This window comes from Aquarana catesbeiana, linkage group LG01 (assembly GCF_042186555.1).
Source record: "Aquarana catesbeiana isolate 2022-GZ linkage group LG01, ASM4218655v1, whole genome shotgun sequence".
NCBI lineage: Eukaryota > Metazoa > Chordata > Amphibia > Anura > Ranidae > Aquarana > Aquarana catesbeiana.
In genome coordinates, this window is record NC_133324.1 from 521,301,170 (window position 1) to 521,325,759 (window position 24,590).

Below are 24,590 nucleotides of genomic sequence, written 5' to 3' on the forward strand. Positions count from 1 at the left end.
TGTTATAGCGCCTACAAAATAGGTTATTGATTTATGGCATTTTTATTATTTTTTTTTTACTAGTAATGGCGGTGATCTGTGATTTTTATCATGACTGTGACATTGCAGCGGACAGTTCGGACCCTTTTGGCACTTTTTTGAAACCATTGACATTTATACAGCGATCAGTGCTATAAATAGCCACTGATTACTGTATAAATGGCACTGGCACAGAAGGGGTTAACACTAGGGGGTGATCAAGGGGTTAAATGTGTTTCCTGACTGTGTGTTCTAACATTGGGGGATGGGACTGACTGGGGGAGGAGACCGATTCACATTGTTCATTGTGAATTAGAGATTTTGTGAATTCTCATTGATAGTATGTGGACCCCTCTCCTTATGATACTTCACCCAGTGATTCACCGGTTGGGCCTTGGTAATGCTTGGAGAACAATATGCAGTAATGTTCTTTTCTTTTAACTCCGGTTATTCATCTAAGGCGTACTCGCCTCTCCAAAGGTACTAACAATATATATGATATTGAAACTGTCTAGAAAAGTACACATTTACCATACGCACTATATGCATTATTTTAATGTTGTGTTTTCATTATAGAATGGAACTCCTTTTCCTAATATCAATGCACCCCTGAAGTTTAAAAAAATAGTAATTTCGAAACGCGTTGGATGTTCACCATCTGAATTTCTTGTTTGGTGATTTTCAAATGGAAATCTGAGTATACTGTATCCGCAAATTTGGAAATTTTTTTATTTTGTAACAATAATAAAGGCTCAATCATAATTTATACTTACTCCAAGTCACAATTTATTGTGCAATTTATTTGTTGCCGCTAAAAGTCCCACTATGAGGTTTTTTCTATTCAGTCCTGTCTCAAAGATCTACAGACAATTCCTTGGACTTCATGGCTTGGTTTGTGCTCTGACATGCACTGTTAACTGTGAGACCTTTATATAGGCAGGTGTGTGCCTTTCCAAATCATGTCCAATCAACTGAACTTACCACAGGTGGACTCCAGAGTTGTAGAAACATCTCAGGCTGGGTTCACACTGGTACGACAAAGCTCCGACATTGGGAGCACGTCGCATGACGTGTATAAATTAATGTTTCCCTACGAGAGCCGTCTTAACTGGTCCGACTTTGAAAAAGGTTCCTGTGCTACTTTGGTCCAATTTTGATACTACTTCAGCCCATTGAATATCATTGAAGTGGGATCATCATCTTAACTGATCTGACTTTGGCCTGCGACTTGTGCTCTGAGGGTCTTGAAGGGGAACCCTACGCAAAATAAAATAAAACACAGCATAGAGTCCTCCCTCCAAGACCATACCAGGCCCTTCGGTCTGGTATTGATTTTAAGAGGAACCCCCACGGCAAAAAAACAGCGGGCCCGGCAAGTCAAGAAAGGGTGGGGCGAGTGAGCCAGCCCCCCCCCGAACCATACCAGACCACATGCCTTCAACATGGGGGGGTGGGTGCTTTGTGGCCCCCCCCCAACCCCAAAGCACCTTGTACCCATGTAGATGCAAGAGGGCTTTCCGGAATCTTTAAGCCCCCTTTAACAACATTCACATAGGGCAGGGGGCTGCCAGATCCCGGCCCCCACCCTATGTGAGTGAGTATGGAGTACATCGTACCCCTACCCATTCACCTAAAAAAAAAAAAAAAAAAAAAATGTCAAAAACAGCACATAGGTTTTTAACAAAGTAATTTATTAAAGCAGCTCCGGCGTCTCTTCTCCTGCCAATTTCTTCTCCCCCTGGCAATTTGTTCTCCCTCCTTTGATGACGTCTTCCTCCAGTTCTTCTCCTTCCGCTACCGGTTCTCCTCTCTGCGCTGTCTTCTCCCTCTTCTGGGTCTCCTCTCTCCGCTGTCTTCTCCCTCTGTTCTTTCTCTGATGTTCTATCGACGCTCACTCCCTCTGTAATGCTGGGTCCACTGTGCGACATTACTTATATAGCCATGGGGTGTGGCCACCCGTTGTCATCTAGAGGCCCTGCCCCTTGTGACGTCATAGTCCCATCATGCCCCAGGTGGTGACGTCACAAGGAGCCAGGGCCTCCAGATGACGTCACTGGGTGGCTACACCCCATGGCTATATAAATAATTGCACACGGTGTACCCAGCATTACAGCGGGAGAGAGCAGCGAGAACATCGGAGGAAGAACAGAGGGAGCGGACAGTGGACGGAGAAGACACGGTAGAGAGGAGAACCGGCAGCGGAGGGAGAAGAACCAGAAGAAGATGTCCTCAGCGGAGGGAGAAGAAATGGAGGATGAAGACATCGCTGGGGGGGAAGAAGAAACACCGGAGCAAATTTAATAAATTACTTTGTAAAAAACCTGTGTGCTGTTTTTGTTTTTGACACTTTTTTTGTTTTTTTTTTTTTTGTTTTTTTTTTAGGTGAATGGGTAGGGGTACGATGTACCCCCATACTCATTCAGACAGGGTGGGGGCCAAGATCTGGGGTCCACCTCGTTAAAGGAGGCTTCCAGACTCCGATAAGCCCCTCTGCCCGCAGACTCCGATGACCGCTGGCCAGGGTTGTCTGGAAGAGGCCCTTGTCACCATCAACATGGGAACAAGGCTCTTTGGGGTGGGGGGGTCGCAGGGCCCCCCTTGCCCCAAAGCACCCACCCCCCCCTATGTTGAGGACATGTGGCCTGGTATGGTTCGGGGAGTCACTCGCTTGTCCCCACCCCTCTTTCCTGACCTGCCGGGCTGCGTGCTCGGATAAGGGTCTGGTATAGATTTAGGGGGGACCCCACACCGTTTCTTTGGCGTAGGGGTTCCCCTTAAAATCAATACCAGACCGAAGGGTCTGGTATGGTCTTGGAGAGGGAACCCTGTGCCATTTTTTTTTTTTCTTTTTTTTTAATTTGGCGTGGAGTGTCCCCTAAAAATTCATACCAGGCACAAAGTTTCTGGTATGTTGGGATCCATGTTGGATCCCGTTCATGGAACGACAGTTGTAACGTACCAGTGTGTGAACCCAGCCTCAAGCACGATCAGTGGAAACAGGATGCACCTAAACTCAATTTTGAGTGTCATGGCAAAGGCTGTGAATGTACATGTGATCCTTTTTTTTTTTTTTTTTTTTTATAAATTTGCAAAGATTTCAAACAAACCTTGACAATATGGGGTATTGTTTGTAGATTTTTGAGGAAAATAAATCCATTTTGAAAAAAGGCTATAACATAACATAAAAGGATACGGATAAAAAAGGATAAGTTCACTTTTTAATAAAATAAATGCACTTTTTTTTTTTTTTTTTTTGCAGGTAAAAAATATGCATTTATTTATTTATTTTTTTTTTTTTTTTGCAGGAGCCTGTAAAGCATTGCACCAGTGATCAGCAGATCGCTGGTGCCATGCAGGTCTTCTGCAGATCTGCCAATGTATCAGCTTGGGCTTGCTTGTACCTCATACGAGCAAGCCGATACATTCTGACAGGAAAACTCCTTTAACTCCCACTACAAGTGACCGAGTGACGTGGTCGGAGCACCGCATGGCCGCGTCTTTTTTTAAATTGTGGCAGCAGACACAGGGAAAAGATCCTTGGTCTGCGGTCACATCGGAGATGGGGGGGGGAGGGGTGCACGGGGGCCACTGAATATGGGTGTAACATTTTTTGAAAGGTGAACTTCTCCTTTAAAGCAAGCATACTGTTTAATAAGTGATCCATGTTTGTTTAGGTACATATGTCTTTTCTGACTATACATCCCTTTTCTTTTAGTTATTTAGTTTAGTTAGTTTTATTTATTACTTTATTATTTCCTGGTTTATTTTATACAGCATTATAATTCACCTCCAGTGAATGAATCTGTAGATGATCAATACATTATGAGAAAGCATGCTCAGATCTATCCTACTGAGGAGGAGCTTCAAGCTGTCCAGAAAACTGTATCGTTGTCTGAAAGAGCACTCAAACTTGTATCTGATTGCATTAGATGTGAATCTGATGAAAAAGACGCTAGGTAAATAAACATTTTCATTTTTTTCTTCTATGTGTTTCATCTCTTTATACCTGTGTTTACTTGTTGTATGTTAAAAATATTTTTCCAGTTCAGGAACGGTCTTGGAAAGATATTTGCATTCGAGTCCATACTTGCTTTTGCCATTATTCTTATTTTTGGAGTTTGAATTTCACATAATGCAGAATGGTGAGAGGATGAGTCAGAACACTTTAGAACTGCCGAAGTAAAGTATGGAGGTGTGTCCTTAAGAGCTGTTCAAAGCCAGTGAGGGATTCAAATCCTTCATAAGATTTAAATAAAGTGAACCTTCACCTGAAAAGGGAAGTTCTGCTTTTTCTTCTCCTTTCTCTTCCTCTAGCACTTTTTTTTGTATTTTCGGGAGCGGGTGCCTAGATTTGACAGGTACCCGCTCCCCTAGATGCTCCGAGCAGATTTCTACCCCCCCCCCCCCCCCCCCCCCCCCCGCCCACAGCCTCCTGGGACATGTCACAGGGGGCTGCAAATCCATTAACAAAGTACAGCACAACTTGCGTTTGTGCAGTGGGGGAGCTGGCTGTGAAGCCACGGTAACAGCCAGCTTCCCACATTCAATGTGGTGGCACCGGGGACCTGAAGACCAATGAAGAACTGGCCTGGGTGAGGAAAGCACTGGAACCCTGGACTGGTAAGTGCTTGTTTATTAGTTTATTAGTGTTTATTCGTTTATAAGTCAGCATCTATAGTATTTGTAGCTGCTGTCTTTTAGTTATTTACTTTTTTCAGACCGAAGATCCTCTCAACTATCCTACATAAACCTGGTAAAGTACTGCTGGAATGAAATACCAGGCACATCCAGATGCCTGTGCACCCGGTCAACTTACTCTACACAGCTTCCCAGGAATTCAACATTCTAGTATGGAAAAGTAGAAGGTTAATAGCATGACCCCCTTGCCTTGTACATCTCAGTGGTGGGCTAATAATTATAGAGCCTTGAAAAAGTATTCATACCCCTTGGAATTTTCCACATTTTGTCATGTTACAGCCAAAAACGTAAACTTATTTTATTGGGATTTTATGTGATAGACTAACACAAAGTGGCACAAAATTGTGAAGTGGAAGGAAAATGATAAATGGTTTTCCAATTTTTTTACAAATAAATATCTGAAAAGTGTGGCGTGCATTTGTATTCAGCTCTCTTTACTCTGATACCCCTAACTAAAATCTAGTGGAATCAATTGCCTTTAGAAGTTACCCAATTAGTAAATGGAGTCCATCTGTGTATAATGAAATATCAGTATAAATACAGCTGTTCTGTGAAGCCCTCGGAGGTTTGTTAGAGAACCTTGGTGAACACACAGAATCATAAAGGCCAAGGAACACACCAGGCAGGTCAGGGATAAAGTTATGGAGAACACCAGGGTTAGGGTATGAAAACAATATCCCAAGCTTTGAACATCTCACAGAGCACTGTTCAATCCACCACCTGAAAATGGGAAAGAGTATGGCACGACTGCAAACCTACCAAGACATTGCTGTCCACCTAAACTGACAGGATGGGCAAGGAGAGCATTAATCAGAGAAGCAGCCAAGAGGCCCATGGTAACTCTGGACAAGCTGCAGAGATCCACAGCTCAGGTGGGAGAATCTGTCCACAGGACAACTATTAGTCGTGCACTCCACAAATCTAGCCTTTATGGAAGAGTGCCAAAAAGGAAGCCATTGTTGAATGAAAGCCATAAGAAGTCCCGTTTGCAGTTTGCAAGAAGCCTTGTGGGGGACACAGCAAACATGTGGAAGAAGGTGCTCTGGTCAGATGAAACCAAAATTGAACTTTTTGGCCTAAAAGCAAAACGCTAACACTGAAAATCACCCTGAACACACCATCACCACCATGAAACGTGGTGGCAGCAACATGTTGTGGGGATGCTTTTCAGGACAGGGAAGCTGGTCAGAGTTGATGGGAAGATGGATGGAGCCAAATACAGGGCCATCTTGGAGACCTTTCACACTGCCATTGCGGGGACGTCGGCTGTAAAGCGCTGCTAGTTTTAGCGGCGATTTTTACCTCCGCTAGCGGCCGAATAAAGGGTTCAAAGCGCCACTGCAGAGGCACTTCGGCGCCACTGCCCATTGATTTCAATGGGCAGGGGTGCTTCAGGAGCAGTGTATACGCCGCTCCTAATGCGCCTCAAAGAAGCTGCTTGCAGGACTTTTTTTGATGTCCTGCCAGCGCAGCGCTCCTGTGTGAAAGCACTCGGGCTTTTACACTAGGATTGCATCTGAGGCTTTTTTCAGGCACTTTACAGGTGCTGTTTTTAGCGCTAAAGCGCCTGAAAAACGCCTCCAGTGTGAAAGGGGTCAAAGAAGAAAACCTGTTGGTCTGCAAAAGACTTGAGACTGACCTTCCAGCAGGACAACGATGTTAAACATACAGCCAGAGCTACAATGGAGTGGTTTAGATCAAAGCATATTCATGTGTTAGAATGATCCAGTCAAAGTCCAGACCCATATGCAACTGACAATCTGTGGCAAGACTTGAAAACTGCTGTTCACAGCTGCTCTCCATCCAATCTGACAAGGCTTGAACTAGATGTGCAAAGCTGGTAGAGACATACCCAAAAAGACTTGCAGCTGTAATTGCAGCAAAAGAATTGACTCGGGGGCTGAATATAAATGCACGTCTCACTTCAGATATATATTTGTACGAACTTTTAAAAACTGTTTATAATTTTCTTTCCACTTCACAATTTTGTGCCACTTTGTGTTGATCTATCATATAAAATCCCAATAAAATACATTTATGTTTTTGGTTGTAACATGACAAAATGTGGAAAATTTCAAGGGGTATGAATACATTTTCAAGCAATGTAGATGGGAAGAAGCAGAGCCAGGCCATGTTAAAATTTGCATGGCAGTTCAATTAGTACGCCCAGTGATTTGAGTAGAAAAACAGATTTGAACACTTTTGGCGACATCCTTGAAAAAAATATTGTCTTTAATGCAAACTTATCTAGTCTTGACTATGTCTAGTGGGGACAAATCCGACCTCATCCCTGTGGATTAAGGATGGGAGAAATTGAGCCTTTTTGCCAGGATTTTGGTGAAATTTTTTTAGTCCGAATTTAACAATGCTAAAGGGCGATGGTTATCAGGGACAGACGGGTCTTTACCCGGTTTCGGGATGACTGCGATAAAGGCATGCAAAAAGTGGGAGTGGGGAGCTGGGCCTTTGATTAGGGAAGCGAATAGATTCAATAGATATGGAGTTAAAATTTTGAAGGAAGGTCTTGTAATATGAATAGGGTAGACAGTCAGGACCAGGGGATTTGTGTGAAGGTAAATGGCGGACGACTACTTCCATTTCCTCCAGCAGTTCAAGTCGCATTTAGCTTAAATTGGCTGAAGATATTTTGGGCAGATTGAGAGAGGAGAAAAAAAGCGTCAAATTTGTCTTGTGTATAGTTAAATTGGGAATCAGTATTTTAAACAATTGTAAAGCTTATGGTAAAAATCGCTAAAAACTTTAGACATGTGCGGGGACAGTAGGTCAACGTTCCGTCAGGGATAGGGAGGGAAGGACGGGTCTAAGCCTGCGTACTAACATCCTATGGGGTTTATTGGCAAATTCATAACATTTTTCTTTAGACCATAATAGACTTTGAAACCTTGCTCATAACCAGAGCTTTAATACAATTACGTAAAGAGACAGCAGCATGTAGGCGATCCACCGTAGTTAAGAAGAATAAGTAGTTAAGAAGAATCTACTTTATGCAATTGTTCAAGACTTAAAGAATGTTGCAGATTGGTCTCTCTTTTCAGGCGAGATATGCATTCACCTCTTAAAAAAAAAAAAAAAAAAAAAAAAAAAGGCTTTGTGTGCTTCTCAAAGGGTGGAGGCCTCAGATTATGTGATAAGAAAAATGGGGGGATAACTGCGCTACAGTGAAATACATAAACAATAACAATTATAGCTGAGATTCTTCTATGCAACACAGACACAGTGAAATTAAATAAGAAAAAAAGGGAGTTGAATCGTGCTAGAAAAGATTGGTGATCATATACATCATCACTAAACCAAATATTTAGAACTAAATGAAAAGTTCCCCTTTAGGGTATACATAACACATGTCAAATTAATAATCGATCCAAAAATTAAACGTACAAAGGTGATAATTAAAAGTCCATGTATAAAAATAAATCACCCAAGTGATATAAAAGTATCTTAAAAAAGTTCCAAAAAACATAGGTTCTTGCTGTGAGAAAAAAAGAAGCGTGCTTGTTCCACCACCGTGAAATCAGACTGACCGCTTACCAGAAACTCATGATCCCCCATTACAGAGGATCAGAGAAGGCTGTTTGTTAATACTGGTTCGGACCACGACCAATGGATCAGAGATCTTATATCAAGATGGGACATCAAAGACTGCAGGGTCAGGCTAAAGATGATCACACTGATAGGTACTCAGACATCAGCCCACAGCATTGCAGATGGAGTCATAGAAGGAAAAAAAGGCTCCATATAGTGTAAAATCATTGACTTTATTGTATAAGTAAAAGGTTAAACTCACATGTTAGTAGACAATAGTAGGCATGTAGTGTAGTCTAGAGCGCCGGCCGGAAGCTCACAGACAGCCCGTCCTACTGGAAATAACAGCAGCAATGGGAGGTGACGAGAACACGTCGCTCTGCCCTACGCGGCGTTTCGTGATAGAGTCACATCATCCAGGATAAACTTCTAGGATAAAAGGCAATGTAGTATCAGAATGTGCCAACACAGGAGCAGAAACAAAGGCAGCCTTGAGACTCTCAAAGGCCTTAATAGGCTCCGGAGGCCAACTCATTGGGTTACTGTCCTTTTTGGTCATATCAGTCAGGGGCTTGACCAGAGACGAGAGGTTACGAATAAACTTCCGATAATAGTTGGCAAAGCCCAGGAAACGCTGCAGAGGACGTAAACCCACGGGTCGGGGCCACTGTAGGACTGCTGAAAGTTTTTCTGGGTCCATCGAAAGACCAGCAGTGGAAATGACATAGCCCAGAAATGTAACCTGTTCACGATGGAACTCGCAATTCTCCAGTTTACAATAGAGATTGTTTTCTCTTAATTTCTGAAGCACACGACAGACATCTGTGTGGTGGCTCTCCGGGGACTTGGAAAATATGAGGATATCATCGAGATAAACCACCACACATAACTGCAACAAATCTTGGAGGACATCAATAATTCCTGGAAAACTGCCGGGGCATTACAAAGGCCAAAAGGCATTACAAGGTACTCATAATGGCCTGTTCTGGTATTAAACGCAGTTTTCCACTCGTCGCCCTCCTTAATCCGCACGAGATTGTATGCCCCTCTCAAATTAAGCTTTGTGAAAACCGTTGCTCCCTTGAGGCGGTCAAATAACTCTGTAATCCACTGAATCTGGTAGGCATTCTTAATCCTGAAACCATTGAGACCCCAATAATCAATACAAGGTCTCAGTTCACCGCTCTTCTTCTTCTTCACAAAGAAGAAACCAGCACCAGCAGGAGACAAGGATTTGCGTCTGAAACTGCAAGAAAGTCTGCAACATACTCCTCCATGGCCTTATCCTCCAAGACCGACAAATGGTAAACCTGGCCAAGAGGGGGTATGGCACTAGGTTGAAGGTCAATTGCGCAATCATAAGGCCGGTGTGGAGCCAAACTACCGGTTTGACCTTTGTCAAAGACATCCCTAAAATTACGGTACTCCTCTGGCAGGCAGGAGAGTGAAGAGGTGCACAGGACCTTGGCTACCTTCTGGAAGCACATCTTGCTGCATTGTGGCGACCAGGAGAGAACCTCAGCACGGAGCCAATCAAAAGAGGGGTTGTGCCTCTGTAACCAAGGATAACCAGCGGAAACTTAGGTGTGGAAATAACTTGGAATTGGATTATCTCATGGTGAAGAGCCCCTACGGCCTTGGACAACGGAACCGTCTCATGAGTCACATGGGCAGGCTGTAGAGGTCTCCCGTCAAGAGCCTCAATGGCAAGTGGAGTGTCACGCAGCTGCAGCAGAATCGAGTGCTGCGATACAAAGGCAGCATCAATGAACAGGCCTGCAGCCCCAGAGTCGATTAGAGCCGACTCTGCCCAAGAAAGGGTGACTGTAACCAGGGGCTTATCTTTCTGGATAACTGGGGACGAAACAACGACACCTAAGGTCTGTCCAGGACAGGACCTCAAGGTTCAGGCGTTCCCTGGACGAGTAGGACAAGACTTCAAAAAGTGACCTGCCTGGCCACAATAAAGGCACAATCTCTCCTTCCTCCTAAAGCTCTCTCATCTGCAGAGAGACGTGTGAAGCCCAAGTGCATGGGTTCTTCTTCACTGACCGACTTGGTACCAGGAGGCATGGGAGGTAAGGGAAGCATGAGTGGGACTGCAAAGCTCGGAGGCAAACGTACAGGGGGCTTCCGCAAGCGCTCCTTAAAAAGGAGTCTCTCTGAGCCTGGAGTCAATGAGGATGGCAAACGTCAGTGGGTATATCTCGGGCTGCTATCTCATCCTTGATGGAATCCGAGAGACAATGAGAAAAAGCAGCCACGAGGGCCTCATTGTTCCAAGCAACCTCTGCTGCCAGAGTATGGAATTCAATGGCGTAGTCGGCAACAGTCCATCGTACTCTGATGGACATGAGGCACCAGACATTCCTCTTATTGAGGTAATACTCGAGGCGGGTGCCTGCACAGAGTCTGGCGCAGCAGCTGGGACGGCCTACAACTCAGGTTGTACCGGAGCAGCCACAGTGGAAGTTTTCAGGTGAGCCGTGCGATTCAGAAGCGTTTGTAACACTGGCAAACTGATCCATGCGGTGATCTTGCTCATGCAATCTGGAAAAAATATTACCAACAAGTGGATTGACTGTATCTTCTGAATGAATGGCCTTCGTCTACTATCAGGAACCATGAATCAGACCGAGACAGACGTATAATTAAATGACACTTGTTTAATAATAATAAAGTAAACAGAGTAAAGGTAGTTAAAACAAGCCAGAGTTCAGTAACCACATCGGGTAGTCAGCCAAGCAAATGTCAGAGAGCCAGAGATAAACGTAGTAGTACAGCAATCAGGATCCAGAAGGGACGTCAGTCAAGCAAGTCTTCAACAGGAACGCAGGATAAAAGTCTCTGTGATGTTGACAAAGGCGAAGGCAGAGATCAAGTGCGCTGGACGGCTTTAAGTAGGCATGACTGACGAGCAGAATCAACAACAGCTGGGAAACTGTGGAGAGAGATGGGAGCTGGCAATTAGCCAACAGCTGACCGGCCAGCTCAGAGAAAGAAGGGCTGAGCCCTGCCCTGACACCAAGACCATACAGCGGTTTAACAGGACAGGTTCCATTAAGAACAGGCCTTGCCATGGTTGGCCTAAGAAGTTGAGTGCACATGCTCGGTGTCCTATATCCAGAGGTTGTCTTTGGGAAATGGATGTATGAGTGCTGCCAGCATTGCTGCAGAGGTTGAAGGAGTGGGGGGTCAGCCTGTCAGTGCTCAGACCATACACCACACACTGCATCAAATTAGCCATTTGCTGAAGACAAGCAGACTAAGGACATGGATTACTGGAACCATGTCCTGTGGGCTGATGAGACCATGATAAACTTATTGGTTCAGATGGTGTCAAGCGTGTGTGGCAGTAACCAGGTGAGGAGTACAAAGACAAAGTGTGTCTTGCCTACATTCAAGCATGGTGGTGGGAGTATCATGGTCTGGGGCTGCATGAGTGCTGCCAGCACTGGGGAGCTACAGTTCATTGAGAGAACCATGAATACCAACACTTACAAGCAGAGCATGATCCCCTCCCTTTCAGAGACTGGGCCGCAGGGCAGTATTCCAACATAACGACCCCAAACACATCTCCAAGACGACCAGTGCCTTGCTAATGAAGCTGAGGCTAAAGGTGATGGACTGGCCAGACCTATACCCTATTGAGCATCTGTAGGGCATCCTGAAACGGAAGGTGGAGGAGCGCAAGGTCTCTAACATTCACCAGCTCCTTGATGTTGTCATGGAGGAGTGGAAGAGGACTCCAGTGGCAACCTGTGACGCTCTGGTGAACTTCATGCCCAAGAGGGTTAAGGCAGTGCTAGAAAATAATGGTGGCCACACAAAATATTGACACTTTTGGCCAAATTTGGACATTTTCATTTAGGGGTGTACTGACTTTTGTTGCCAGCGGTTTGGACATTAATGGCTGTGTGTTGAGTTATTTTGAGGGGACAGCAAATATACACTTTTATACAAGCTGTACACTCACTACTTTACATTGTAGCATTACTTTTCACATGAAAAGATATAACAAAATATTTACAAAAATGTGAGGGTTGTACTCACTTTTGTGAGATACTGTACATCCCAATAAATACTATTGTTTGTGTGATTTTTGGGGATATCGGCTCAGGAGTGGCATTCCTGGAGCAAACTAACTCCCCTAGCTGCCAGGGAAACAACTAATCCAGTAAGGACAGGGCAAAGTTACAGGCAAAGATAGACAGATACTGGCAGTAGGGGAGTTATTAGAAGGAAAGACAGGGCAATCTCTCAAAATGATTTTCGAACAGTGAGTTGTTTGCTGGGAGCTCGGGTTCAGCACATTGCGGATCGGATGAACAGATTGTTGGCTGGGACTGGAGGGGACCCAGCTGTCATGGTACATATTGGTCAAAATTACAAAGTCAGAGAAAGATGGCACATCCTTAAAGTGATTTTAAAGTCTCGTTTTTTTTCCCTATAAAAATAATAAACATGTTATACTTACCTGCTCTGTTGCAGTGGATTTGCACAGAGCAGCCTGAATCGTCCTCTTCCCGGGTCCCTCTTCGCTGCTTCTGGCCCCTCCCTCCTGTTCAGTGCCCCCACAGCAAGCAGCTTACTATGGGCACCCAAGCTGAGTCACAGCTCCATGTATCCATTCAGACACGCAGACACGGAACCCCGGCCCTGCCCCCTCTCCCCTGATTGGCTCCCGATGGTGTCAAAGTCAGCTAGCCAATGGCACCACTGCTGTCTCTCAGCCAATCAGGAAGGAGAATCTCGGACGGCTGAGACATTGGTGGACATCTCTGGGCGGAGAGAGGGCTCAGGTAAGTATTAGGGGGTGCTGAGGCAGCTGCTGCACACAGAAGGCTTTTTAACTTAATGCATAGAATACATTAAGATAAAAAAAAAAACCTTCTGCCTTTACAACCCCTTTTAAAAATGATTTCAGGGACTTATGTCCTATATTAAAGAAAAGCACCTCCAAAGTAGTAAATTGTAAAAATATACTCAAGAAGGCTTCCAGGCTGTTATCTATTCGGCTTACGGTAGTGCACTCTGTGTAGTGCTGCTTATTTCTCTAATAATAGTTCATTGCGCAATGATCTTTTATTTTTCTTGTATTACATATATGGGGGACATCTAAGAAATTTCTGGTGGAAATATATCATACAGCGGTATTTGGATTGTTGATGAATAGATCTAATTTCCGGTGGAAACATCTCATTACACAGAGGAATTTGGACAAATTTTATGTTCTGAAGGTCTCATGATTAAAGGGATTGCTCTGAGTGATGATGATATAATTCAATTAAGAACGCTCATTTATGTATATATTGGGACTCTTTTTTGCACTTTTCACTTTATTGGGACAGCTCGGGATTTGTAATAATAATTCTTTGCGCTTTCTTAGTATTTACACTGTGATCTTTTGATTTGGCAACATTTTTTCACATTTGTATGGTTGTGTTTCTTTTTAATTATCTAAGCACACACAAATTATTTTGAGATAGCGCATGTTAATATACACTCTTTTATGGAAGGTTAATATTAGCGCAACTATAACAATTATTTTTACCTCCAAAGTAGTGTTCTCAGAAATACCGCGAGCCACACTAGAGAGGCAGCAGGAGCTTTAAATGTAAACAAGTGGCTGAGGAACTGGTGTAGGGGGGAGAGTTCTGGGTTCATGGAGAACTGGGCTGACTTCACAGTTGGTTACCAGCTCTACAGCAGTGATAGCCTGCACCTAAATGGGCAGTGTGCAGCTCTTTTGGGGGAGAAGATGGCAAGAAGGTTGGAGGAATCTTAGTTTAGTATGTGTAGGAGAGGGATCAGTGAAAGGGTATACAGTGCAGTAAGCAAGGGTCAAAGTGTACCAATGGGGACAATGTCGGGGGGGGGGGGGGGGGTGCTCAAACCAGGTGATAGAGCAGCTAAAGTATCAAAGATCAATTCATCATTCAGCAAGGCTGGATGAGTCTTGCTGTAACCCAAGAGCAGGCAAGGATAAAATATTATAAGTCATAAGATCAGGCACATGGAGTTTATGCTGAACAGTAGTTCTGGCAAAATATGCATCACTAGCTGCTGGGGTGGTAATGACTGGGCACAATTTGTTATGCATTGTGCGGCTGCTATCCTCAGAGTTGAGCCAGCTCTGCACACAAACACAAGAAGGAAGGAAGAGGGGAAGTGCCACCTAAGTGCAGTATCACAGGGGGTTTATTAAAACAAGAGTTAAAAACAACAGGTAAGAAAAAGGAAGGCTTATCATAAACTGGCTCGTCTGCCAGATGGTCCTGAGTCCTTACTCTTCCATGGTCCGCCGGTTTCAGGTGGTGGAAGAAAGTTCCTGTGGTGTGTAGGAAGTCCACTCCAAACCAGCCTGGAACGCTCGGGCAGACGTGATGTCACCAGGGGGGACCAAGTGGCTGAAGGCCTGGGGTGGTACAGAAGGCTCATGGTTTATATAGGGAGAAGCATGCAGTAACACTTGTGGAACTAGAGGGACCAGCGGCGCCGGCACAGGGACACAAGGCACCACAACAAGAGATGACTACAAAACATGGCACAATTGTAGTAATAAGCTGGCAGAGCAATTTGACAATGGTGTTGAACTGGTCATTTTGACAATGCAAATTAAATAATATATAAATGACCCAAATGATATCAGACATGAAAAAATGGGAAGAGTACGATCCGAATAATATCAAACATGAGAAAATATGAGGGAAACAGTGTGAATAATGACATAAACAAAAAAATGATATGAAAGAAATGGAAATAATGCAAAAATTAAATTGACAGAAACATTTATAAAATAAAAATAATAATAAAAAAAAAAATAATGGTAAAAATGAAAATAATAATAAAATTAAATAACTGCAAATGGTGGAAGGTTTTTATGAGGTAACTAATATTGTTAGGCTAAACTTGTCACTAAAGTTACTTACTATAACCACCCCCAGGGGTCAAAGACACTGGCCATATAGGCCCGATTGTCTGGGGAGAAGGCCAGAAGGGTCTTGTGTGAAAAATAAATGGGTAAGCATGGTGAATATAACAAAAATACATTACATGAAACTGAATAATGACACTGCGGCATGTACTTGGCTGGGAAGCTTAAGGTGTTTTAAAGCAGGGTGTGTGTTTTCTATATCTTCATTTAAACCACCAGACACTGTATTTAAGGAATAGATCCAATAGGTTTCCTGCTGGCACAGATGTTTAAAATGTTCAGCAACAGGGAACGTACTGGGTATGGCCTTGATTATCCACACCTGGAGCCCACTGGTGGACTTCTGGTGAAAATCCAAAAAATGTCTGGGAACACGGTTTGTCATTATTATTTTCAATGAACCTCCTGTGCTCACCAAACCGTTTCTTGAGGGTAATGACAAACATAGTGTTCCCAGATATTTTTTGGATTTCCACCAGAAGTCCACACCCTGCTTTAAACACCTCATGCTTCCCAGCCAAGTACATGCCACAGTCTCATTATTCATTCAGTTTCATGTAATGTATTTTGTTATTCGCCAGGCTTATCCATTTTTTCATTTATTTTTCCCACAGTGGACCCTTATGGTCTTCTCCCCGAATACTCGGGTCTATATAGCTAGTGTCTGACAATATTAGTTACCTCGTAGAAACCTTCCACCATTTGCAGTTATTTAATTTTATTTTTATTTTAATTTTTACTATTTTTGTTTTTGTTTTAGATTTTTTTTTTAATTATTTTTATTCATTTTTTTGGTATTTTAATACATTTTTGCATTATTTTCGTTTCTTTCATATCATTTTTTGTTTGTCATTATTCACACTGTTTCCCTCCCATTTTCTCATGTTTGATACTATTTGGTTCATACTCTTCCCGTTTTTTTAAGTCTGATATCATTTGGGTCATTTATATATTATTTAATTTACATTGTCCAAATTTACCAGTTCATCGACCATTGTCAAATTGATCTGCTAGTTTATTACTACAATTGTGCCATGTTTTGTATTTATCATTGGTTGTGCCTTGTGTCCCTTTACCGGCACCGCTAGTCCCTCTAGTTCAACAAGTGTTACTGCATGCTTCTCCCTATATAAACCATGAGCCTGCAGTACCACCCCAGGCCTTGAAAAGTAGCGCGTAGACTGTTTCTATCCAGTATTCCAGCCATTCCCCCATCCCCCCGCAACCCCCCGCCCCCTCGGTAAAGTCACGTCTGCCCAAGCGTTCCAGGCTGATTTGGAGTGGACCTTTCTTCACACCACAGGAACTTTCTTCCACCTCCACTGCGGACTAAGGACTCGGGACCTTCTGGCGGATATGATAAGCCTTCCTTTTTCTTACTACTTGTAAGTGTTTTTAACCGTTGTTTTAATAAACCCCCTGCGAAACTGCACTTAGGTGGTGCTGCCCCCTTCCTTTCTTCTTAAGGATGAAATATTATCAAGTGTACAAAAGTAAAAGCCATGTACATAAATGCTAGAAGTCTGGTTAATAAAATGGAAAAACTAGAACTTCTGATACATGAGGAAGATTTTGACATTTCTGGTGTAATTGCCTATACATGTTAATATCCATTTATATTTTGTGTATTTAAGAATGTATCCATTTTTTTTTTTTTTTTTTAAACAATCCATTGAGCTACCTATAACCATTCTTTTCCACATTTTCACAGCTCTTACTGTGAAGAAACCTTTCCCTATGTAGAGGTCAAATCTTTTTTTCCTCTAGACGAAGACCATAAAGTGAATAACACTGCATCAAGTTCACTAGAACCACTTCTGTTTTTAAACATGGTGGTCATATCCCCCCTTAATTGCCTTTTCTCATGAGAATAAATTCAGATTAAAAAAAGAAAAAAGGTATTCCTACACTGCAAGAAAGAGGCAAAGAACTTTGACGTTAGCTTGCAACAGCTGCACTAGTCCAGTGACAATTTACTATCAGGGCTGATTCACACCACAAAAACACACTCCAGATCCGTTACGGATTCGTTTTCGCATACGCGTTTCCGATGCGTTCCCGATGCTTTTTCTCCTTTTTTTTTTTTTTTTTCTCCTGTTTTTTGGGGGGGGGGGTTTCACTGTACTGGAGTCTGGTGCATTTTTTTATGCATTCCAGTGTGTTTTTGTGCATTTTACTGCATTCCAGTACAGTCCAGTGCACGAAAAATGCAGTATATAACCTACTTTCCATGCATTTTTGATGCAGAAAAAAACGCACTGGACTGCACGTGGTGTGAACAGGCACTTATAAAATAAATTCTGTTTCCCATTAAATCACTTAGTTTCATAGTTACCTTTTTTCACTGGGGAGACTGTTGGGTATTGACCTAACAGATTCCATCCTTTTAGTCTAGTATATTCAGGTCTGATACTGAACACCACGTTGAGGAAATTTTTCCTTCTGAAAAAAAACTTCAGAAGCTGCTGGCTCAGGTTAATGGTTCTGTGACTTATGTAGTTTTCTTTTAAAGCCCAGTAACACACCAGGTTCATTCTGAGATAGACAAGTTGCCCTATTTCATAGACACAGGGCCGCTGATAGGGGGGGACCACCAGTCCACCTGTAGGGGGCCCAGACAGGGAGGAGGATTGGTTTGGTGGCAGAACTATGTCCCGTGCAGCTCTCTGCAGCAGCTGGAAGCCTGTTTCTATCCCTTAGCACCAGCCTTAAGTTGCTAGAGTGAGAGAAAAACAAGGCATTGTTCTGTAATTAATCCCCAGGGGCGGCATTCACATGTAAATCGCCCACTATTTATATGTAATTCACGCGGGCAGTTGCATGTAAATTGGATCAGCAACCCGCCACAATTCTTATGCAAATCAACTCCCCTCTTCTGCATGTCGCCCACCTAGAGGATGTAAACAGCCACTTCTATGCCCATTGAGCCTGCCACCACATATTAGACTTGCAGAGTGGTTCAGCCTTGCTGCAGAGGTGATAAGAGTGAAGGGGTTTTTGCTTGGGAAGCAAAGGAGAGAAAGTAGAGTTGAGAGGTACACAGTGAAGGGATCACCGTGGGTACAAAGATAAGCAGAGGGAGGGGTTTGTGTGCAAAGGTGAGCATAGGGGGCATGTAGAGGTAAACAAAGAAGAGAGTTTGAGGTGCAGAGGTGAGCAGAGGGGGTATTTGAGGAGCAGAGTTGAATGGGAAGGAGGGGTTGAAGTGCAGAGGTTAGCAGAGTAGGGGTTTGGGGGGCAGAGGTTAGTAGAGGAGGGATTCGGGGGGCAGAGATTAGAGGAGGCATTTGGGGAGCAGAGGTTAATAGAGGAGGGATTTGGGGGGCAGAGGTTAGCAGAGGAGGGGTTTAGGGAGCAGAGGTTAGCAGAGGATGGATTTGGGGTGCAGAGGCTAGAGTTAGAGGGATTTGGGGGGCAGAGGTTAGCAATCTCCATATACAGCCATTCTGATTTCACAAAAGTCCGTGTTACGCCTTATTGGGGTGATAGAGCAGATTTTGTCCGAAACTGAATGTATGGAGGAAGCACTATCAAATGCGTGAAGAGTGGCACCAATAAGAGGATGTGTCAATGCATTTAGGGATACATGTTCCCTGGATAGCCATGGGACATAGCGTAAGTCAGAGTTCGAGATCAGGTTTTCACCACCTCTAGTGGTAAAGAGACATTTAGGGCAAAAGATTTAGAATAATTTAATTTTCAGGTTGGAGAAGATTTTGAAACGTTCAAGGACTTGCAGGAGGTTAGGTAGAGATGTTAACGGCGAGGAAAGGAAGAGCAGAACATTGTCCGTGAAAGCTGCAATCTTGAATTCATGATCCCTCATATGTATACCCCTAATGTCCGTATTAGCCCAGATGCACCGGAGGAGGGGTTCAAGCGTGAGAATATAGAGCAAGGGAGAGAGGGGGCAGCCCTATCTGGTTCTAGATGGAAAAGGCGTCCGACAAGCGACCATTGACCTTAACTTTCGCGCTAGGGTTAGCATATAGGGATATAATAAAGGCTTGTAAACAGGCTTGTAAACAGGAAGCCCAGAACTGCGTCCATATAGTCCCAGGCCACTCTGTCGAATGCCTTCTTAGCGTCCATTGCCAGAAAGAAGCCCTTTTGTTGGGTAGATGTAAGCCAGTGGTGGAGGTTCAGGGCTATAATAGTGTTGTCCCTAGCCTCTCTACCAGAGACAAACCCTACTTGATCTAGACCGACCCATGCAGGTACGTGGAATGATAGACGGGTTGCAAGGTTTTTGGCAAAGAGCTTAACATCCACGTTAAGAAGAGAGATCGGGCAGTAACCAGCGACATTTGTAGGATTTTTCCCTTCTTTGGAGATCACAGAAATATAAGCTTCTAGCAGCCTCTCCAATCCGCAGGGATTAGTCGAAAGCGAGTTAAATGCCTTAAGGAAGCTTGGTGTTAGTATGTCAGAAAAGCTCTTCTAGTATTGAGCCGTGAAGCCATCTGGACCTGGGCTCTTGCCCAGCTTCGTTGTTTTCAGTGCCGCCAGAAATTCTTCTGATGACAGTGGAGCTTCTAGAGCCTGGGAGTCAGCAACCGCTAAGGCCGAGGGGCTATAGCAGCTCAAGAAATCTCGTATTAGGGTAGCCCGTGTAGAAGGGAGGACGGGATCTTAGTTCCCTGACTGGAGATTATAAAGATTGTTATAGAAGCACTGGAACTGGTGAGCAATGTCTTCATTCTTGAGTGAATCTTACCCGTGGCATCAACAATATGATGAATTGTGGAATTAAGTTTACGCTGCTGAGTGACCCTGACAAGTAGTCTGCCTGGTTTGTTCCCCTGTTCATAGAATAGTCTTTGTGTTAAGATATTGCGATGGCGCGCCTTTTTAAACAGTTCTTCTGATAAAAGCAAGCGCAATTCCACTAGTTCCTGCGACGTCTTGATCACTTGCGGAGGTTTGTTGACCTTCCAAAGAGCGTATCATGGTAGAGAGTGACCAAACTAATGCTTGGTGTTCCCTCTTTTTCCGCGCAGAGATGGATAGCAGTTGGCCTCTGACACACTTGTGGGCCTCCCATTGTGTCATGGGGGAGACATCCGGTGTGTCATTACGAAGGAAAAAGTCCCTGATCTCGTCTCAGTACAGCGGCATCGCCAGGATCTGCGAGAAGAGATGCGTCCAACCGCCAGAGTTTAGTAGAAGTAACCTTATCTGGAAATACCAGGGTGAGTGTAATAGGATGATGATCCGATAGTACCATGCTCTCGATAGAAGCGTCATGAAGATAAGACAAGTCTGGGTTATAAAGAAATAATCTATCCTCATATACTTATTGTGAGGCGGGGAGACAAAAGTGTAGTCCCTGTCTTGGGGATATAGGGTTTTCCAAGTGTCATGTAGAGTGAGGGAGGCTAACTGGAGTTTGATTTGGCGGAGGGCAGAAAAGGGAAGGGAGGAGGTCCCCGTAGAGGAGTCTGACAGAGGGTCCAGGGGGACATTAAAGTCACCTCCCAGTATCGGGAGCCCCGACCGGAAAAGTGTTTCGTTATGACCTCTCGCAAAAAGGCGACCTGTTTTGAATTGGGGCAATACACATTAGCTGATATAACTGACTTGTAGTTCCTAAAAATCTTCCCGCTGGATCTAGTAGCTGATCAGTGATGTCAAGGTGGAAGGTTTTGGAAAGCAGGATTGAGACACTTTTGGATTTGGACTCGGGACAGGAGGCACAAAATGCTTTGGGAAAGTGATAATTATGAAAGCATGGGACCACCCCTGATTTAAAATGCATTTCTTGGAAGAAAAGGACCTGTGCCTTTTGTGTGCTTCTGCTAGGATACTGCTGTGTTTTTCTGGGACGTTTAGTCCTTTAGCATTAAGCGAGTAGACTTTGAGAGGGGAACTGAGCGTGGCAAGTTGTGTGCCATGATTGACTCTAAAAAGAAAATCTATAAGCCGCGTCTGTATATGGACAACCAGAGTACTGTATGACTGTAGAGGGCAGTTGGGGGGGGGGGGGGAGGAGGCAGGAGAGGAGAGAAAAAAAGGGGGGGGCTATAGGAGGAAAAAATAAGGCCAATGAGTTATCCTGGGCCTTGTCTGCGAGGAGAGGGGAAAACTCGCAGTAGGAGGTTCTCTCACAAAAACAGGAACACAGACATCAACTACCAGAGGTGGGAGCACACCTGCTGACCCACCTAGTTGGGAGGGGGTAGGGCAATGTACGGGAAGGGGAAGGTGTGCCGGATAAGTTCAAAGGGGAACCTGCCACTCTGAAGTGGGAGAGAAGGTCTAACACTAGGAAACTAATTAACATTGATTAACTAAGGAATACAACAGTAAAACAAAAATTTGTGGAAAGGCTTCTGCAGTCTGGGTCAGGAAGAACAGAGAAGAACCCCGTCCAAGAAGGAGGTTCCGGTCTTGTTCCTCTCCTTACGCTGTAATAATAAAAGGAGTTGCTTGTAAAGCAGACCAAACCACCTGGGTTACTGGGGTGCTTGTTCTCTGGGGAGAGCCACGCAATTAAGGTTTAAGGGCCTATGATAGTACAAAAGCATGTCCCCAGCAACCCAGACTAATACACACAGAAACATAAAACCGTGACATATACCACATTTCTATAAGATTTAACCTAATCTTCTGAGATGTTATAGTCTCAGTTCGCCCCTTTGAGCGCAGTCAAGGAGAATTAAACAGAAGGAAATGGAAATGTTTCTAGGTCAAGTAGCAGGGCTCATCCACCTAGACCCCCAGCAGGCTCCTAAACCAGTGACGCTGAGGCCTCGGATCAACTCCCATGAGCACCGGACTGAAATCGGCCCTGAAGAAAAACCCTGGTACCTGACCTGAGACCCTAATGGGGCATTGCCCACCAACAGGGGAAACCTGCAGGCCCCTCTAGGGGTCACAGAGCTGGTAGGTTCCCTATAGGATATTTGGCTAAGATATACAGAGCATCAAATGTGTATTCAAGTATTACACCCATATAAACGTCATCATTAGTCGCCTGGATAACAAACTTAGACTTTTTCCTCATGTTAGGTATACTAATCGTCTGTATGCAGTAAAAGAGGCATATCGTGAAAACGACCAAGCCCCCCAGTCATCCTCAATTCGTGGTGGTGAATGTTCTCGAACTCAGTGCGGTGAGAGGGTGTCCTGAAAAAAAAAAAGATGCTAAAACAGGTACAAAAAGGCACACTCCTTAAGGCTTATGAGGTCAGAGTGCTGAAATGGCAAATAGACGGAGAGTGAAATTGAAAGACCACCGTATGGCAAAACTGCAGTTTCCCCCCAGGAGCCAAAAAGAGCTGGGCATACATAGATAGGAAATGTCTATGCCAGGCACAGTTTACATGTGCTTACAATAACTAGCTGTCTAGCATCATATACAGGCTCAGAAGCAACAGCAGTGATATGTAAAGGTCTCACCACTCTGGGAGGACTGAGCAGTGGGGGTTCTCGGATCTGAAACTGAAGCTTAGCAGAAAGCCCTGAACGCAGGTTGGCAACAGAAGGAAAGGACAAAACTGTTCACTGGTAAACATAAATCCAGGTGAAAGGGTGGCATGCAAAGCATTCTGTGCAGGGTTCAGTGATCCATTCTCCGCCGGGCAGCTGAGGGAGAAGAACTTGGACCGCGGTCTGTAACCATGGCATCTGGGACGAATCGGAGGAGGACCTGCGGCGTCTATATCTGTGACGTCGGGATCGTGAGGTCATCTCTTGCTGTGTGGGGATCCGTCTGGAACGGAAACCGTCTGAATGCCCAAAGTGTCACAAAAAGGTTGTAGCTCCATTGGCATGGCAGGAGGCCGTACGGTTACCCACGGTTTCTGTCAGACAGAAGGGAAACTTCCAGCGGTATATAATGTGTCTGTCCCTTAAGACAGTGAGAAGGGGGCGCAAGTATCTTTTGTGTTGCAGTGTGATGGTGGATAAGTCCTGGAAGATCTGTATGGGGTGACTGTCATGTTGCAATTGCCCCTGGTTGCGTGCCTGACACAGTATGTCCTCCTTTTGAGTAAAATTAACAAGGCAGCATACAGTATTCATAGGTGGGTCAGTGTCCCAGCATCTGGGTCTGAGCGCCCTGGGACAACGCTCCATTTCTATGGGAGAGTCTGGCATTCTGCCCAGTAAAGTGTTACAAATGGCCCACACTACCTGCTGAAGCTGCAGTCCATCCACCGACTCCGGGATCCCCCTGAATCTTAACCACTTGTTGACCGGCTCACGCCGATGTATGTCGGCAGAATGGCACGTACAGGCATATTAACGTACCTGTACGTTACCCTTTAAGACGCGGCATTGTGGGCGCACGCGCCCGCCACCAGCTCCATGAGTGTGATCGCGGGTCCTGCGGACTCTTATGTCCATGGGGATACCAGCGATCGTCTCGCGGAGAGCAAGGACGGGGAAATGCTGATGTAAACAAGCATTTCTCCATTCTTCCTAGTGACAGGACACTGATCACAGCTCCCTGTGATCGGGAGCGGTGATCAGTGTTGTGACACACGTAGCCCCCCCCCCCCCCCCCCCACAGTTAGAACACATCCCCAGGACACACTTAACCCCTGCAGCGCTCCCTACTGGTTAACCCCTTCACTGCCAGTCACATTTACACAGTAATCGGTGCATTTTTAATCGCCCTGATTGCTGTATAAATGTGAATTTATAAATGTGAATAAGAGTGCCAAAAGTGTCCAATCTGTCCTCCATAATGTCACAGTCACGATAAAAATCGCAGATCGCTGCCAATACTAGTAAAAAAAAAATTAATAAAAATACCATAAAACTATCCCCTATTTTGTAGACGCTATAACTTTTGCGCAAACCAATCAATAAACGCTTATTGAGATTTTTTTTTACCAAAAATATGTAGAAGAATACGTATCGGCCTAAACTGAGGAGAAAAAATGCTTTTTTATATATTTTTTGGGGATGCATTTTTTTTTTTTTTAAATTGACGCTCTTTTTTTGTTTATAGCGCAAAAAATAAAAACCGCTGGGGTGATCTAATACCACCAAAAGAAATCTCTATTTGTGAGGAAAAAAAGACGTCAATTTTGTTTGGGACCATGTCGCACGACTGCACAATTGTCAGTTAAAGCTACGCAGTGCCGAATCGCAAAAAGTGTTCTGGTCTTTTTTGCGAGCCAAATGGTCCGGGCTGAAGTGGTTAAATTGCGCCTCCGACCCCTGTTGTCAAGATCCTCCATGTGACGATACATGTCAATCAGATGCTGGGCATGGACACTGGTCACTTGCTGTATGGCGGCCCCGTGCGTCATGGCTGCCAACTACACGTGTTCGAGGCGGGATGCCACAGCTCTGAGGTCCATTTTTTAAGGCCGGTTTTAAGGTCCGAGATTGCCGCTGAGAGCGTATTCTTGATATGCATCTCCACCATTTGTAAGTCAGC

At 44.4% G+C, this 24,590-nt stretch overlaps 1 protein-coding gene across 1 annotated transcript in view; it reads left to right on the top strand.

The window, feature by feature from the left end:
- The window catches only part of ZFR2 (zinc finger RNA binding protein 2), a 324,702-nt gene that overhangs the window by 208,228 nt on the left and 91,884 nt on the right, over window positions 1-24,590 (top strand). Inside the window, exon 11 of the mRNA XM_073594216.1 lies at window positions 3,793-3,974. Coding sequence (XP_073450317.1) covers window positions 3,793-3,974 — 182 coding nt within the window. The remainder of the gene's footprint in view (window positions 1-3,792; window positions 3,975-24,590) is intronic.